The following is a 17,563-nucleotide window of genomic DNA, read 5'->3' as shown; positions in this document are numbered from 1 at the left end:
TTCCCTTTCAGTTTCAAAATCACAGACTTTCATGAACCTGCATGAAAACTTAAAATTCTTACCCATCTTAACTGTCATCATTGTTCAGGATAACACCAGATCAATTAGAAAAAGATTGAAAGAGAGCTCCCATGGGGCCAGCCTCCCGCAGTACCAGGCACCACACCCTGCACCTCCGTCTCTGTACCTCCTATGGGACGGAGACAGTCCAATTCCTGGTCGTTTTGCATAGAGCAATCGAACAGCGGGGCCAGGAGTAGAGTAGAGATTGCAGAAAATGAACATAGCACCAACCAGAATTGATGACGCGGCCCGTCCATCCTGTCAAGGAAGACCCACAGACTCGTCAGAAACATCAAATCTGGGAAAAGCCCGCTCGCAGAGAAGAGAGAAAACAGAGGCACCTCCTAACTATCGGTGCCTTTCACTTCAGAATTGCTCAAGACCAAAAATCTGGCCCTGCTGTGAAATCAGACAGCAGCAAGGAAAGACTTTTCTCAGGATAAAACTGATGCAATGTTCACCAAGAGGCTCAGCAAAATAAACTCCACTTGCATATACTTTCTGAGACCTAGACCAACTCTGGACTAGAGGCACTGTCATGAATAGTAAGCAAGTAAGTAGAAGTAAAGAGCCTCAAGTTAGATGCCACCTTTGGAAGGTGCTATGTATGTACCCCACTCATACTGTATGTTCACTAATACAAAAAACTTCATTCATTGTACAAATCGATGTATTATAAACTGACTGTTTCCCCCTGAAATTCATGTATTGAAATATTAATCCCTCATGTAAGGGCACCGGAACTGGAGGCTGGGGTTCTGGTATAGTTAGGTCATGAGCAACAGGCCCTTATGGATTCTTTCTCTTTCTCTGTCCCCTCCCTTCCTGGGAGAGGACGCCTATGTGCGTGCCCCCTTGGAAGGAAGCAGACCTGCTAGATCTACAAACAGCCTGAGCTCAGCTTACAACCTCCATATTCTCTGTGAGAAACGAAATCTCTACCACTTAAGTCACCCAATCTATGATCGCCTTGTGACAACATCCGGCAACCCGGCGATGGAAGAAAACTAAGCCTCTCCTAGAACAAGTAAAAGGGAAATTGCTTCTATTTGAAGTGGCTCACATCAGTTTACAAACTGTTTCCTATTATGGGTGCTGAGTTGAAGTCTGCGCCTCCACATCTTTTGTTTGTTTGTTTGTTTGTTTGTTTGTTTATCAGGCAGTCTCACCATGTAGCCTTCACTGGAGCCCCTGGTAAACAGAAGAGGTTAGCCTCAACTCAGAGATCTGCTTGCCTCTGCCCACCAAGTGCTAGCACTTAAAGATGTGGGCCACCACTCCAGACTTTTCCTCTACAACTTCTAGTCAACACCTTTTTTATGCTTCCCTCCATGAAGGGAGAAGCCCACTCCTTTTGCTCAGGCAGTCCTTCACGTATCTGACATGCCTTTCCAGTCCATCAGCCCTTCTGAGTCCGGATTAAAGCCAGCTCAATCCCTGCCATTCTTCTTCTTTTGGAATTCCTTCCTAAAAGACGTTAACATTTGGAATGCACACCTCTGGACATACCTAACATGTCAGTCTTTGGTGCCCAGACAGCAAGGCATAGAATGAGCTCTGGTCAAACTATCTTCATTTAAGCTCAGCCAGAAATGATACTAATGGCACTGACTGAAAAGATGATGGCTCTGCCTCCAAGAACAGCTGTTGATGCTGCCCAGAGAAGAATCTATGCCTCAGAGAGTCAGGAGTTCTGAACACTATAGCTATCTATAACAAGCCAGTGGCTTCTGAAACAGGTGCCAGACTGCTGCCCAAGCCTTTCACAAGGGTGGCAGCCAGCCTGTACCTCCTCCAGGCACTCATCATAGGCCCCTGACACTCTTCATGAGGCTTTACCATGATCACACAGGTCGGATGCTTAGAGCCTGAAGTTGCATCCAACTCCACCTTAGATAAGGTATCCACTGAGCCATCTCTCCAGCCCCGTTTCATGTCATCTTTTTTTCTAATTTTTTTTATGTGTATGGTTGTTTTGTCTGAATATGTTTGTGTACAACATGCATGCCTGATACCTGAGATCAGAAGAGGGCATTGGATCACCGGAGCTATAGTTACAAGCCATGTGAGCCACTAGACATGGGTTCTGGGAACTGAACTTGGGTCCTTGGTAAGAAAAGCAGGGACTCTTAATCATTAAGACACTTCTCTCACCCTCTTTAATGGTTTTCTTGAACTTGTACATGGTTACAGGAAGCCAGGGACTGCACAAGGGTGGCTTAGGGTGACCAACAGTTCATGAGAAGTGTGCTCACCATTGTAACGTCTCATACTGCATGTCAGGTCCCTTTATTTTGGTCACTGTAATGACCATGGCAATCAAATCCCCAGATGAATCCACAAAGTCTTGGATTTTTAATTCGTTGTGATTGCATTATGAGAGCAGGGGAGCCTCTAGCCTCTCTTAAACTTTTAGAAAAAAATGTAAGTGAAAATCCCCACTGCACTTAAGACTGCCTAGGCCCTAAAAGCAACCTGTTCTTTGAGTGATCCATTGTGGCTCTAAAAGCTAAGCCCTGTGGCCTCAGACATTAAATGCTTACAGAAAACAGAGCGTTTTGTATCGCTTGCCAAGGACTGGGGAGTTGAAACAGAAATATAAAAAGGTTCTTCAACTGGCTTCTCTTTTTCAGCCAGCTGGCTCCCACAGAGGTGAAAGTCATCCAGTAGCCTCAGCAAAACAAAACAACAAACAGCATCGCTACAAATGGATGGATGTTTGCAAGAGGAATAGACTATTTCCAGGGTTTATGCCCAGGCTCACTCTGTTCATAGACACAGCCACTTGCTCAGATCTTCTGTGGCAAAGTTGAGAGAAAGTTTCTTCCCGCAAGAGGACAGACCAGTGGGAAGTGGGCAGGGAACAGCCTGGGGTGATGCTGTGTTAAATGCCACAGGTGATGTTTAGCTGCACAGTGGGAATGTCTGTGCTGTGAAAATCACCCAAGAATTAGAAAGGTTTTGCAGGAAGTTGAGTTTTAAGAAACTGTTAAGAAGCTTGACAGGAAGGACTGGGGAAAGGAACTGGAGAAAACCCAAGCCAACAATCCCTTTGGGAATTATTTGGAAATGCAGCTGGTCCATGAAACTACTCACAAGGGCATATAAATGTCAATTTCTCTTATTTTTATTTTAACACAACTTGTTGAGAAAATTGAAACTGTTTATATCCATCATATCCATACAAAGCTCAGTGCATTTTTTTAACCTGTGTATCCACAACTCTTTTCCTACCTCTTTTAAGATACTCAGAACAGTTTAGAACCCCTGCATTATGTATGCTGTGAACTCAGACCTCTCTCACTTTCTCTCTTAAACATCAAGCCAAGAATAAAGTCAGGTTCTGTGGCAAACACCCGTAATCCCATCACTTGGGAAACTGAGAGGAGGGAGGATTGCCACAAATTCAGGACCTGCCTGGACTACTCAATCGGAATTCATCTCAAAACAAAATAGGGCACCATCAAGAATAATAGATTCTTCCCTCAATTGTTTTACCTTTAGGGGGTTAGGGAAAGGGCCACAAATAAGAAAATAGGCTTTCAAAGTAATACATCATTTCTTCCCTCCCCTCATTTTTTACCTGCCTGGCATTGCTCTACCTCTAAACAGAGGCTCAGTAAATGCTGTTGAGCTCAGAGGTTGCCCTTCTGGATACAGCTGCCCATATTCACCAAAGCCTCACCAGGCAGAAGGACCAAAGAATACTCACCAAGCAGTGGACAACGCAGACATTTTTGGGATTCTGTAGTAGCCAGTTGTACATATTCCGACACACAGCAAACAAGTTGTGTAGACTTGGGGCCTGCCTGATGGGCCAGCTGCATTCTGAGACCTGAAGAAATGGAGGAAGGAAATGAATTTTCCCGTCTCCATAAACACACATCACACACAACATCTGGAAGCAGCATCCTGTCCTTTCTCCATATACGAGACAGGGTCTAAATGCAGAACAACAGGCTTAATGCAATGATTTGTTAGGATCTCCACAGTCATGGGTTATACCACTGGAAGTCGCATTGTGGCATCTTGCGATGCAGACAGAGTTGGAAAAAGGATCTAAATGCACAAAGAGAAGTATCACACAGTCATTTTTATAATCCAGGGTCTCAAGTACATAGCCCAGCTGACCTTGAATCCATCCATCACCCTCCTGCCTCAGCCTTCTGAGTAATAGGATTACAGGAGGGCTAACCTGACTTAATACACTAGTTTTTGGTTTTGTTTTAACTAAATAACTCTCTTTCACTAAAGATATTAAAACACATTTAGAAGTACATTTTGAGTCAACTAGGCAATTTATGCTAGCACTCTGATTTTTTTTTTTTTTTGCCTTTGGTGGCACAGAATTCAGTTTCCAGTATCCTTCTTCTAGATGTTGCTCTTAGATCCTGTGGTCTCTACGGTCATCTGAGCTCTCCTCATAACATGAAAAGTCCTACAGAGTGAGCCAGGGTGGCTTATGTGTCTTAGTTTTCTCCGCAGGGGAACTATGTCCTATCTTCATTTAACATACATGTTGGATGTGGTAGAGTCCTGCCTTGATGCTGCGTGGCCTAGTCTGGAGAACAAAGAAGACATGTATTGATTAGATGACAACTTTATCGATGGGAAAATTGACTCTCAGAGGTGAGTCGTCTGCAGTCACACTGTTAAGCCCAGGCCTTTTGAGCATTATCCATTAGCTTCAGCAGCCCAGGCTAGATGACCAACTGCCTCACCATGCAGGGCATGTGCCCTGACTGACTGCATATATTCACTAGTCCATCTAATATTAAGAAGTTTGGGCTTGGGGAAATTTTACATCTTTAACCCTTTCTGTCCTCATACAATGTGGTGGATGGGACCACAGCTGTCGGTATTGCAGGAGAATCAACTGCCGGGGCTTAGTCTGTTGCTGACACACACAAGTTGGTCAATAAAGGTCAGCAATCATTATTATTTTACCAAGCCATTGCCGATGCAAAGCTCTGGGATCAGACTGAAAACACTGAGCCTGTGAGGTAGGAGTGTGGGTGAAGGGCAGACCACAGGAGGCCTAAAGAAGAGGATTAGGGGGATGGCTCAGTTGATAAAGGGTTTGCAGGCAAGAATGAAGACCAGAACTGGATCTTATCCCCAGAGCCCACAAAACCCCTGGGCCAGCTAGCTATGAGCTTCAGGTCTATCAAGAGAGCCTCTGCCGAGAAATAAAGTGGAGGTCTATCTAGCTAGATACCCAGTGTCTCAGCTTCAGACTGCACACATCCATGTGCACGCACCTACATTCACACCAGGAGGAGGAGGAGGGAGAGAAGGCTATTTGAAAAGACTTCCTCTGGGATCTGCATTTTCCAACAGAAGGAGGCAAAAGAATCATTAAGGGGTCAGTAAGATGGTGGGAAGGTGAAGGAAGGGGTGGTGGTGGCTTAGCTCAGTGGCAGTCGGGTACAAACACACCTCAGCAACTCAGGAGACAGTCTCAGTAAGTGCTCATGCAGCTGCAGTGGCTGTGCACAGGAGTGCACCTAAGAGAGGTGGCAAGGGGGACACCCATGCTTGTGACTTGGAGTGGCCAGACAGAGGGATGGAATCAACAAGGTATGCAACGTGGCGTAGAAAAAAACTGGCCTAAGAAAACTCAGACACTTCCAGCTCCCTGTGCTTGACACTGGGAAGGGAGGTGGGAGAAATCTCGCTGGCTGGCCCTTTCCTGATCACCAGATAATAATAATAAAAATACAAATGAGAAATTATCTGTGCATGCTGACCTTAAGAAACAAAAGTAGGAATTGCCTTTCTGGTCTGCCCAGACAGTCTGCTCTTTTTTGTTGATCTGTAGCCCTTTTGCTATACAATTATCATGGGTGAAGAGGAGCTTCCAGGTTAACCATTTTTCTACACCCTTGGCAATAACAGATATGACATGTTAAACCAAGTGTGTGAAACACTTCACATAACTACCCTAAGGTCCAGGAGATGCCAGCTCAGGTCTGTCAGCTTAAACTCCACAATGGCTAACCCCTTCTAACCAACACAGGTCAGAGCTCTCTGGCCCACTGTTTACTTCCCAAGGGCTCCCCGCTGATGACTTCTCAAGGAATAGAAATGACTTACCAAATGAAACAGTTGAAAAATTGGAAGAATAAATGTTGTTGCCAGGGGGATTATAAAACACAGGCCTGCCGATCCTGTTTCCTGTCTGTGGCGTTCTCATCCTTGGAAAACTTTCGTACCCCATTCAAAGCCCAAGTTCAGTGTCCTCTTATCTCTGACCCTCACAGCTAGGACAGTCACGGTTGTGTCTATATCCTGGCCTGTGTCCATCTGTTCCAGTTTGTATTAGTAGAACAGCATAGTTGCAGATTCAGGATGGATTTTCTTGTTGTTGTTACCCTTGACCACCTGTGCTGACCATCTCAGGCTTTCATTTTCTCGTGGGTGTTGGGTATGTGAGGATCATTGTGGGGATGAGGGAAAGTTTATTGTCAGCTGTATTGAACCGACTGTTCTGTCTCCCTCCCTAGCTTCTGAGTTCCGTGAAAAGAGAAAGCATGACTTCTCCTCTTGGTACCTCACTGCCGGTGTCTGTGTCTCGGGTGGGTTGCTGCTGAGGGGATGGATGGATAAAAACTAAAGGAATAAGTCCTACTTGGCAGTCTCTTTTTTTTTTGTAATAGAATTTGTCTAATATCATTTTTAAAGGATTTATCCCATTTTCATTTATACTGTGTGCACACGTGTGCGGGTACACACAGGGGCCAAAAGAGGGCGTAAGATCCCCTGAAGCTGGGGCTGGAAGAGGTTGTGAGCTGTCCCACCTGGGTGCTGAAAATGAACTCCTCTACAAAACCAGCAAATGCTCTTAAACACTGAGCCACCTCTCCAGTCCCTACATGAATATCTTGAGAATGAACAGGTGGATCAAATTTGTTGGGGTTTTTTTTTTTTAGACTACAACAGAGTGAAAATACAAGATTTCTTTTCCCCGAGGCAGTATTTTTAAAGCTTTTAAAAACTGTACACTAACCACCCACACATCACCTGTCAATACCTGAAGTGAATCTCAGCTAAAAGCTGGCTAAACTGTTCTTAGCACAATAGGCCAACAGCTCTAGAATCATTAAATCAATCAAGCAAATAATATTAATTTAATGTGCTCCGTAATTATATCTTTACTTGATATATAATTACATAGCACTAGGCAAACACATAATTACATTTTTTTTAAAGAAACATGTTCTCTGTCTAAAGGAGGAAAAACATTAAGACAGAAACACCTCCCCTCCAAATTAGGGATTTGATCAGTGCCAGTTTTTCTGTGATTCTCTAGTTCACACTCAATGCAATAAGTCTGATCCTAGACTGCATGGCACTTCATTACACCATCTTCAGCCTCCCTGAACACTCCTGGGGTCACTGAGCATCAGAGAGTACCATGTCAGCTACAAGCCCACTGTGATACTAGAAGAAGAGGCCAAGACAGCTGAAGGGCTGGAGCTAGGTGACGCCCATCTTGAGCTAAATGGTGTGCTAAGCACAAGAGCCAAGAGTGAAGCGGAGCGACAGACTGGCTCACCCTATCTGGTGTTTCCTCATTAGTTCATCATTAATGGAAGACAGGAGTATTTCAGTCACCAGTCATGAAATTCTACTATTGCCAGCGTCAATCTTGGCCACCACTTATGGGGTACTTACTCCAGGTCAGGCACTCCTCATCAAATTTATTTCTTATAACAAGCACATGGTAAAAGACTGTGCAGGTTAGGGATGGTGTTCGGTTGGTAGAATGTTTGATTTCCATACATGAGGCCCAAGGTTTGAGCCCCAACGCTATAAAGAGAGGAAGAGGAAGGAGGAGGAAATGGGTGGATGGAGGGAAGGAGGAAGGAAGGGGTACAGGCAAAACCATGAGCGCCCATTTAAAGGGGTATCAAGGTTTTATCAGGATACACTCAGGGGTACACAACAAGGTAAACAGCCAGCATGGTCTTTCGTTTTGCTCAGGGGTGAATGGAACCAGCTGCCCCATCTCTGACCACCACAGGAGAGAGTGAACGACTGTCCCTTTCTTCCCTTTTAAGAGGTCATGTCTGCAGACAAGAAGCATCACCTTGCCTCTCTCGGGCCAGACAGCCCAAGGTGATGGGCAGAGCAAATACCACTACAGGAGGGTACTTGTGAGATGGGTGCTGTTATTGTCATAATCACCCTTTTACAGGGGACGGTTTCGAGACAGGGTTTCTCTCTGTAGCCCTAACTGTCCTGGAACTATCTCTGGAACTAGACAGGCTGGCCTCAAACTCACAGAGATCTACTTGACTCTGCCACCCCAAATGCTAGGATTAAAGGCAAGCACTACAACACTTGGCTATTGTAATCATTTTATACATGAAAGAACTGAGTCCAAGTAGCCGTGGAAGGTCTTGTTTGGTAAAATGAACAATTGAGACATGAGTCTAAGGTAATTTTTAAAGCTTATAATTTGTGTATAATATAGAATTTCATCCAAATAAATACAATAAATTCCACTGTGATGCTCTGCCTATCGTTATCAGCAGTAGCTTCATAATGCATTTGTAAGGCGGTAGCTGCCCTTTCCCTAAGGGGAGACATTCAGTTCACTGAAGGTTGTGCAATTGCACTTTGTGAGCCTCTGGCCCCCAGTCCAGAGATCTGTTTCTACCTTCCTGTTTCCTGTTCAGACACTTATGTATGAAGTCAAAGAGAGAAAGTGATAAGTTCTCTCCACAGCAGGGACATCTTCAGTGGACTCTAGAAGGAAGGAGGGAAGACCCTGACTTCCAGTCAAGGGCCCTGTAAAAATCCAAGTCATTAATACATCTTCCAAAAACTGAACTGTTTTCAAAGGCAAAACATAAATCCTACAGGATTTGGAAATAACATACATGAACAAAGAGTATAAAAGTACCAACTGGTTTCCGGTTGATACACTAATAACAGGACAGTCTAACTACTATTACTAACCACTAACCCGTTACCATCCTTCATAGGTGGACAGAGAAGGGTGGGCCTGGGCAGCACTGAATGGCATTCTTAGAACTTCTTAACACTGGGCAAGGTTAGACCTGATCCTTATTCATCCAGATTTTTAGTTTTTCCAACAATATTGGCAAGAAATGAGTGATGCAAAGATTCTTAATATTAAAGGGCCTAGCTACAAACCTGCACAGACACCCAGACACACACACACACACACACACACACACACACACACATATGCTGAAAGAGAACAGGAGGGAGGGGAGAGGAAGGGAGAGACCAAGAGAGAGAGAGAGAGAGAGAGAGAGAGAGAGAGAGAGAGAGAGAGAGAGGGAAGAAGGGAGAGAGAAGGGAGATGGGTACAATGTTAACAATGGGGATAATAAAAAGGGTTTAGATCTAGATAGCAGTGATGGTTATACAACATTGCTGAGTGCCATTAGTGAAACTGGATTACTTCAAGTGGTTAAAATGGCATCATTACTATATACATTTTTCCCGTAATGTTTTTAAAGTGCAAGCACGGGGTTGAAGCTCTCCATAGCCCACCAACTGATCTAAAGATACAGCATCTCTATTAGTGTTTGTCATTCAGGTTAAGAATATTCGTCTCAGGGCTAGAACTGGCTCAACATAACAGCATATACTGCTCTTCCAAGTGACTCAGGTTGAGTTCCCAGCACATACTTTGGGCAGCTCATAGCCATTTGGATCTCCAGTTCCAGGGGATCTGATGCCATCTTTTGGCTTCTACAGGCACCTACACACATGTTATATAAAAACCCGCACAGGTATATGAATAAACATAACAAAGGAAATAATTTTCAAGAAGAGTATTTGGCTTGGCCCATTCATCTTATGCTTCTTCAAATATCATCAACAGCATTGATACTTTTAATCCCCAAGGGTAGATATTTTCTATAAATCATAATAAAAAGATTGTACCTATTTGATAATCCTGAATGAGCATTCTCATGCCTTGATTTCATTATAAGTTTATTTGCCAATATTAGTTTTGTGTAAGCCCCTTTACTAACTTGAGACTACAAAATTCCTTTCTTATGTAACTGCATCCTGCCACATCTGAAAATACTATAAAACTGTCATGTGATTTTCTCATATGATTTTCCCTTTATAATGCTTAAAACCATGGAAGTTCACCAAACCACAGGAGGAAAAAACCCTCAGAAAAGTTAAAAATTTTTCTGCTACCCCCTGTCTCCACCACCGTGACCTCTACCCCAAAATTCAACCACGTAATCAAAGGGGATGTGACCGAGTTCAGGCTTCACACAGGCAGAGCTAGAGTCTATGAGTCTGTGAGTAACATTAGTCCTGCAGCATGTCATTTCCGATGACGCTTTATGGAAAAATATACCTACATTTATTAAAATGAGGTTAAGGGGCAGACCTAGCCCTTCACTAAACTGGAAACAGGAAAGCATGGCTCTAGTCCTCACTGCCTGGAGGATAGGAACTACGGAGTCAGATTATCTAAGCATGTATCAATGAGCTGCCAATCAACTCACAGAGTCAGTGCTGGGAGAGATGAGCAATGGCTTTGGAAAGAGATGAACCAAAAAGATAGGGCTGAGGGGAAAACGCAGATCTGGGGACCATCTTCCCGTAACTAAGGACAGAGAGACATAGGCCAGCAGGTCCTGTTCCCTTCTGACCAACTCTGCTGGGACTCTCGGGAAGGTTTATAGATGCTGTGCCATCCTCGGTATGGGAATGAAGTGTAAAAGCCCGGGGTGTGTGACCTCTCCCCTTAGTAAAGAAAGACCAGCAAAGGAAAGGGTGGGGGCTGTAGCTCAGGCGGCTTTTAGGGAAAAGGCATAGTCCATGCAAAAGTACTGTGCGCGAGTGCACTGTGAGTGGTGAGAGTGTGTGAGTGTGTAAGTGTGTGTACATCACTTGTGCACCCTTGAGTAGCACACAGACTCTAGTAATGAAGGGCAGTGCGTGACGAAGCTAGAGAAGCAAAGCCCTCATGACAAGGCTTCGAAGACACATTCTACCCCTGCTTAGAAGAGAAACGACACCACTTCTTCCACGTCCGCTGTGCGTCCCACTCTGGGACCGGCTGCATGCCTGCCTCCCAGCACTGAGCATCTCCACGGGATCCACAGTTATTCACATTCGCCTTTAGAACGCCCTGCATTCTCTTTCCAACCAGGCTTAAGTGCTTTGACAGCAAGAACCAAATATTTCTATTATAGCTCCAATGTTTAATAATTCTTGGCATGTTTGTTATTTTAGGAAACATTTATTAGCCATGCTGGGCGCTGTTCTGTAGTTCAAATTAAATAAACAAGGTCCTCCTCTCTCAGGGCACGTGAAAGCAACCCAAGGTAGATGTTCAGTATGTAATCCCTGCTCCCTTCTGCCAATTAAGACCAGTAGCGAGAGCTTGAACTACACTATTAGGTGACTTTATTTATAAATACCTTTATAGGGCTCAGCAGGGAAAGTGTTTCTCATGCAAGAATGAGAACATCTATAACCCCAGCACTGAGGAGAGGGCATGACAGATCTCGAGGTCTCACTGGCCAGCCAGTCTAGCTGAGACCGCAAGCTCAGTGTCCAGTGAAAGACCATGTGGCAAGAACTAAGAAAGAGAATTAATTAGAGAAGATGCCCTGATGTCAGCCTCTGGTTTCCATGTGTTCCTGCACACACACACACACACACACACACACACACACACACACACACACTACCAGAGAGAGGAGGGAGCTTTTGAAAAAATGATACTCAAGATATCTTTACGTATATAAAAGCTTCTGTGCCAATCTTACAAATTTACTTCTTTCAGTAGAAAACCGAGGCTGTCACAAATATATCAAAAGCAAATGAAATTTCTATGAAATACTGTTCAGAATATTCCATTGTCCTTCAGTTGTGAAAATAATGGCATTCACTTAGTCTCCAAAATGAGAAAGAAAAAACAACTCAGCTTCAAATACTTAAGCGTAGTGCTGCACACTTGCAATCCTAGCACCCGAGAGCTAAAGAAGGAAGAATGAAAATTCCAGACCAGTCTGGGCTATGTAGCAAGAACCCTGCCTCGATAAACAAAAAAGACAGTTGTGTTCCATTAGAACATCGGGGTCCATCAATGTTTGAAGTTCACTTGCTTAGAATTATATAATAGAGGAAATAACAATTGGAAGGTTAGTTTATTGTGATAGATTTTAAAGAATTGCACACAAAACTCTTATCACAGAGTGGCAATTTCAATCCAACCACTTCGAGATGGTTTTTATTTGTTTATCTGTCTGTTTCTGCTTGCCTGCATGCCTGTCTGTCTGACTGTCTGAGATAAGGCCTTGCTATTTATTTAGCCCAGGCTATCCTTGAACCTGATGTGTAGCCCAGGTTAGCTGTGAATTTGTTCTCCTCCTGCCTCTGCCTCCAGAGTGCTCAGACTACAGGTCATACCAGCTTCAAAACAGCCTTGTGAGTGCTTCTCAAAGAGAGATCCCCACAGCAAGGACAAGTGCCCAGGACAGCAAGGGTAGGAGAAGAGTCCCAGAAGTAGTGAGAAATGCAGACTCCTTGCCCCACCCCCATCTGCCTGAAGCAGAAGCCCTCTGAGCAGTTCTGATGCACACTGAGGTTCAAGAGTGTTCTAAGATCAAGTCGAAAAGATCCTTAGCAAACTTTCCTGTCTTGTTGATCGGTAGGGAAGATTTGGGAGAGCCCATGGAGCAAGGCTTTTGTGTGTTGGACGGATGTGGAAACTAAACCCAGAGACTGTCAAGAGTGACCAGAGCCTTAAGCAAAAACGTGGTCTAGCATAAAAGTGAGGGTCCATTACTTTGCATACCCGAAATCAAAGTTCACTTTTTTTTTTTAACATTTACTCGTTTATTTTGTGTATGTGTGTGCCCACATCTATGCCTTGGCACATGTGTAAAAGTCAGAGGACATTTGTGAAAGTCAGTTCCCTTCTTCTGTGGGTCCCAGGTACTGAGTTTAGCTCATCAAGTTTGGCAGCTAACAAGCATCATTACCCACTAAGCCATCTCTTCCTAAATGTCTATGCAAAAAAAGCCACTCCTATTTTTAACAGATCCAGATGAAGTTATAGAACTAACCATATCTAAACGATAAGCCACAAATATTTGAAGATAAGAGAAACAGACAGACAGGCAGGCAAATAGACAGACAGAGAGCACCAACGCCTTATTTCGGTAAGTCAATCAAGAACTCAGAAGCCAAAAGTATCAGACATGATATCAGATTTAAACCCAAGCAGGCTCCCACCATGCCCTGCCTAGTCAGAAACTAAGAATATTCCTTTACCTTGTTCAAAAAGCTTTTTTTAAAGGCTAGTTAAAATTGAAAAGATAATCTAGCTTTTTCCAAGTCAGCTGTTAGCCCAGGCTGATGATCAAAACCAGAAGCAGAAAGCCACTTGCTAGCTCTGTGGTTTGGGGAAAAGACCTCTCATCTCTCTGGGCCTTTTCATTCTGCTGTGTATGGCGTCACATGTAAACTTCTGCATGCCATGTAAATACTTTATAAATGTTGGTAGCTGATCTCTCCATTATGAATGTTTGAAATTGTATTACCAAGATGAGATGTGGAAGGGCAAGCATAAATATAATATATATAATATCAGAACTTGAGAGACAGAAACAACAGGATCTCAGCAAGTTCAAGACCCCCAACCATAGAAATAGTGATGCTACAGTGTCCTCAAGAACCCTTCCCCAGGGTGAAAATTCCTTACCCGACTGTGAAACTTGGCAGTTCGGTATGACTTGGGTGACAGGTTGTATACTGTGTAATGGTCAAGATGTCTGGAATCCAAAAAGCTCCGGATGTCATCCACCTGATTCCTGAATCCTATGTCAACGTTGTCCAGAGGAAAGGACATCACTAGGAGAGGTCACACACAGAGAGAACAGGTTCAAACGATCTGCTGCCGGGGGGCGGGGGGGCACTGAAGAGCAGCTGATAAACACGAGACACTTACCGATAATTCTGGAGGTGACATAAGTGAAGTCTAGGTCTCCCTTTGTGTAGCTAAAAGTAAGACAGGAGGGGGCACTCATTATAGCAATCTAACATGACAATTTCTCTCTCCATCTAAACATCAGGCACTGGAGCACTTGCGTCCAGTAGGCATATTTTTAACTCTCTGCAATCTCTTCCCTCTACCAAGGAGGCATCGATGAGAGAAGGCAGCCCACACCCTCCAGCTACACCATCCACCTGTGCTTGCTGCCACCCTACACATGCTCCTTGATGTACAGGGTCAATCTTAGAATAAAACTGCTCTGTCTTCCCTTTAGGGAAAAAAGTCCCAAAGTGTCTGACCCCCTGGAACTCTCTTTCCTAATTGTGAACTGCTAAGGGGAGAGAAAGAAGAAGCTGAGAAAAAACGAAAGTCCTCTTCTCTCCTACCAACGTCTTAGATAAACAACAGAAGGAACAGGGCAGGGAATCTAGACTGCTCTTCATTCTCGAGAGGGAGGGGGAATGGAGTGGGGGGAAGGGGGAGAGGGGGAGAGGTGTAGGAGGAGGGGGAGGGAAATGGGAAACAGGGAGGAGGCTGAAAATTTTTTTTCAACAACTAAAAAAAAATAATAAACAATAAAAGGAAAAAAGAAGAAGAAGAAACAAGAAAGTTTGCCTTTGAAGCAAGATTAAAATGCCAATCAATATATTGGATTTGGCATTTGATTTCCGATTCAAAACTGAATATTGTAACCAAAAATAAGCAAATAAATTTTTAATTCTTAAGAATATAAAAACTGCTACATTATTTATATAAGAATTTTCATATAGGGGAAGAGAAATTAACTTCCTATGCTAAGTAAACGTTGAGGGACCAGCAGGCTTCTAAAGTTCTGCTTCAGTTCCCATCCACAGACTGCCTGTGCACGACCTATCTAACCCCCAAGCCACTCAGACAAATCCTCTCAGAGAGTTGATTACCGTGCCTTACGCCACATCGTTTATAAACACAGATATTGTATTAGAACCCCCCACATTTGTAAAGCTAAAGATGGCGACCATCCCATGCCAGCGTACCAATGAGCTGAGTCCCACAGACTGGGCTTGTAGCCTCAAAGGGACTTAGCATTATGATTCCAGTGCCATTTCCCTGTTGGTCAGCGTTGGCGATTATGTCACTGAGTTGGCACTATGTGAGTCCGGTAAACAGCTGGCACACAGCCAGATCCCTTGGGGAGCCCAGGTGCCACCAGCCTCACCTGCTAACAGACTGGATGACTCGAGAGGATGTGTCTTTGAGGGTGTCCTTCAAATTGTCCTTCAGATTACTGAACAGCCTCCCGGCACCGCCTTTTACCATGTCAAAAAGGCCTCCCCCGTAGCTGGGCTCCATGTCTGGAGAGGAGGCACCTGAGAAGGAGAAGCAGAAGGTTAGCTTAAGACAACACTGAACCCCAGCCTCTCCTCAAACTATAACACATGCATCGTCTCTAAGAGGCTGGGACTGTCCCAGCAATTACGTACGCCTCTCAGGATTTCCGAGGTTTAGCAATGCTGCTGGGCCCCAGAGAATACAAGGCAAGTTGTCATACATGGAGTCTTAGGAACAGGGACCTCCAGAGTTACACTGCCCAATACCATGGCTGCATTCCATAGGTATCAATTGAGCGCTTGAAAGACAACTGGTCATGTTGAGTTGTTCTAATAAGAATACACAGCAAATTCCAAAAACTTGGCACAAAAAATAATAAAGCACCTCCATATTTTTACACTGATTACATTTGGAAATAATTCCATTTTAGAAAATATTTAACTAAATATCTAATTTTGCCCGTCTCTTTTTAATGTGAATAATAATGTTGTGGGATAATGCTCTTGCACCCTGTAAAGATTTGTCACTCATGTTGGTTTAATAAAATGCTGATTGGCCAGTAGCCTGGCAAGAAATACAGTCATGGCAACCAGACTAGGAGAATTCTGGGAAGAGGAAAGGCAGAGAGTCAGTCACCACCCAGACGCAGAGGAAGCAAGATGAGAATGCCTAACTGAGAAAAGGTACCAAGTCATGTGGCTAAACATAGATAAGAGTTATGGGTTAATTTAAGTTGTAAGAGCTAGTTAGTAATAAGCCTGAGCAATAGATCAGCCAGTTTGTAGTTAATATAAGCCCCTTTGTGTTTCTTTGGAACTGAACAGCTGTGGGACCAGGTGGAACAGAAACTTCCATGTACATACTAAAATTATATTTTATTGTATTTCATTTCATTTCATCTTATTTTTTTGAAATAAAGTGTTGTCATATAGAGCAGACTAGCCTCCAGCTTGCTACCTCCCCACCTTAACCTCCTAAAGCTGGGTACAGGTGTTCACCATCATACTTGGTTTGGAAAAGTTGAAAATTTTAAAGTATCTACATAGCCTGTATTATATTCTATTGTTTGGGATTGACACAGAGAGACCACAAAAAGAAAAAAAGCATGCACTTTAGGTTGGTTGATCTGGGGCCTGCTCTGGCCTTCAGTAGACCTGACTGCTAGAGGCCCCTTATATACCATTCCTCCCAGCAACAGATCCTTCCATCGTGGCTGAGAACTGCATAGTTGCCTCTGCTGTGACTTATCAGACACTTCAGTGTCTCTTCCCTAGTGACTACAGGAAATTGTACCCCTGTGACTAACTCCCGTCAGCACTACTGATGTTTGGGTCAAGTACTTCTTTTTTGAGGGACCACCTGTACCACGGGGTGCTTAGTAGAATCCTTTGCCATCATAGAGTCTAGGACTATCTAGAGATCCAGGAATCCTCTGGGGACTTGGAACCTAGCCTCTGCCAATGCAAGGAAGATGATTTTATTTTATCATTTGTACTGAGCTCTGATAAAAAACGAGGTCATTTTCTTTGTGTTTCCTAGTCAGAAAGTTTCTGTTTTTAATTTCAAGTACCTCCTATCCTCCTATATGCTACTGGCATGTGTCTATAAAACTGTGTTTACTGCCACTTTCTGATCTTGATCACGAAAGCTTCGGGTGCCCAAGGCATCATTAAGCATCTGTTTCCAATCAGAAATCACAGAGAACAGGGCATGCTGGGGAATACGTAAATGGACACGTGAAGGAATGCAACCGTGTCCTCCACTTCCTGGACTTTCCCATCAGCACTGAACCTTTAATGGTGGTACAGCCCCTCACGGATGGAAACTGTCTATCATTCCTACTGAGAGGCAGTGAGGCAGGGTCTCAATCCAGGGCAGACCCAGAATTCACAGCGATCATCCTGCCTCAGTTTTTCACATGTTAGGATTATAGGCACAAGCCCATGGCCGGCCTACTACACAGATGCTTACACTAGGAGAGCTGGAGTCTCCAAGAAGAAGGCATTGACAGCCTCAGTTAACGAAAAGAGCCAGCCGTTCACAACCATGTGTGCAGTTCTAAAGTCTAAATGAGAACCAGCTACATCACACTATGCCCCAGGCCCATACCAATCCATGATTCTGCCAGCTGTGGTTAAGATGGTCCGTGTGTGTGTGTGTGTGTGTGTGTGTGTG

The 17,563-nt window shown here is 44.0% G+C and overlaps 1 protein-coding gene across 6 annotated transcripts in view; it reads right to left on the bottom strand.

Annotated features, from left to right (window-relative positions):
- Dnajc6 (DnaJ heat shock protein family (Hsp40) member C6) overlaps positions 1 to 17,563 on the bottom strand; it is a 155,379-nt gene that overhangs the window by 34,223 nt on the left and 103,593 nt on the right. For all 6 annotated transcript variants that reach the window (XM_013348538.2, XM_026781882.1, XM_013348539.2 and 3 more), the window contains 5 exons: positions 15,276 to 15,426; positions 14,033 to 14,082; positions 13,787 to 13,935; positions 3,776 to 3,898; positions 188 to 321 (listed from right to left, as the gene is read on the bottom strand). In XM_013348538.2, coding sequence (XP_013203992.1) covers positions 188 to 321; positions 3,776 to 3,898; positions 13,787 to 13,935; positions 14,033 to 14,082; positions 15,276 to 15,426 — 607 coding nt within the window. The remainder of the gene's footprint in view (positions 1 to 187; positions 322 to 3,775; positions 3,899 to 13,786; positions 13,936 to 14,032; positions 14,083 to 15,275; positions 15,427 to 17,563) is intronic.

This window comes from Microtus ochrogaster, chromosome 10 (assembly GCF_000317375.1).
Source record: "Microtus ochrogaster isolate Prairie Vole_2 chromosome 10, MicOch1.0, whole genome shotgun sequence".
In the NCBI taxonomy this organism is placed as follows: domain Eukaryota; kingdom Metazoa; phylum Chordata; class Mammalia; order Rodentia; family Cricetidae; genus Microtus; species Microtus ochrogaster.
This window is presented reverse-complemented; position numbering and strand designations above follow the sequence as displayed.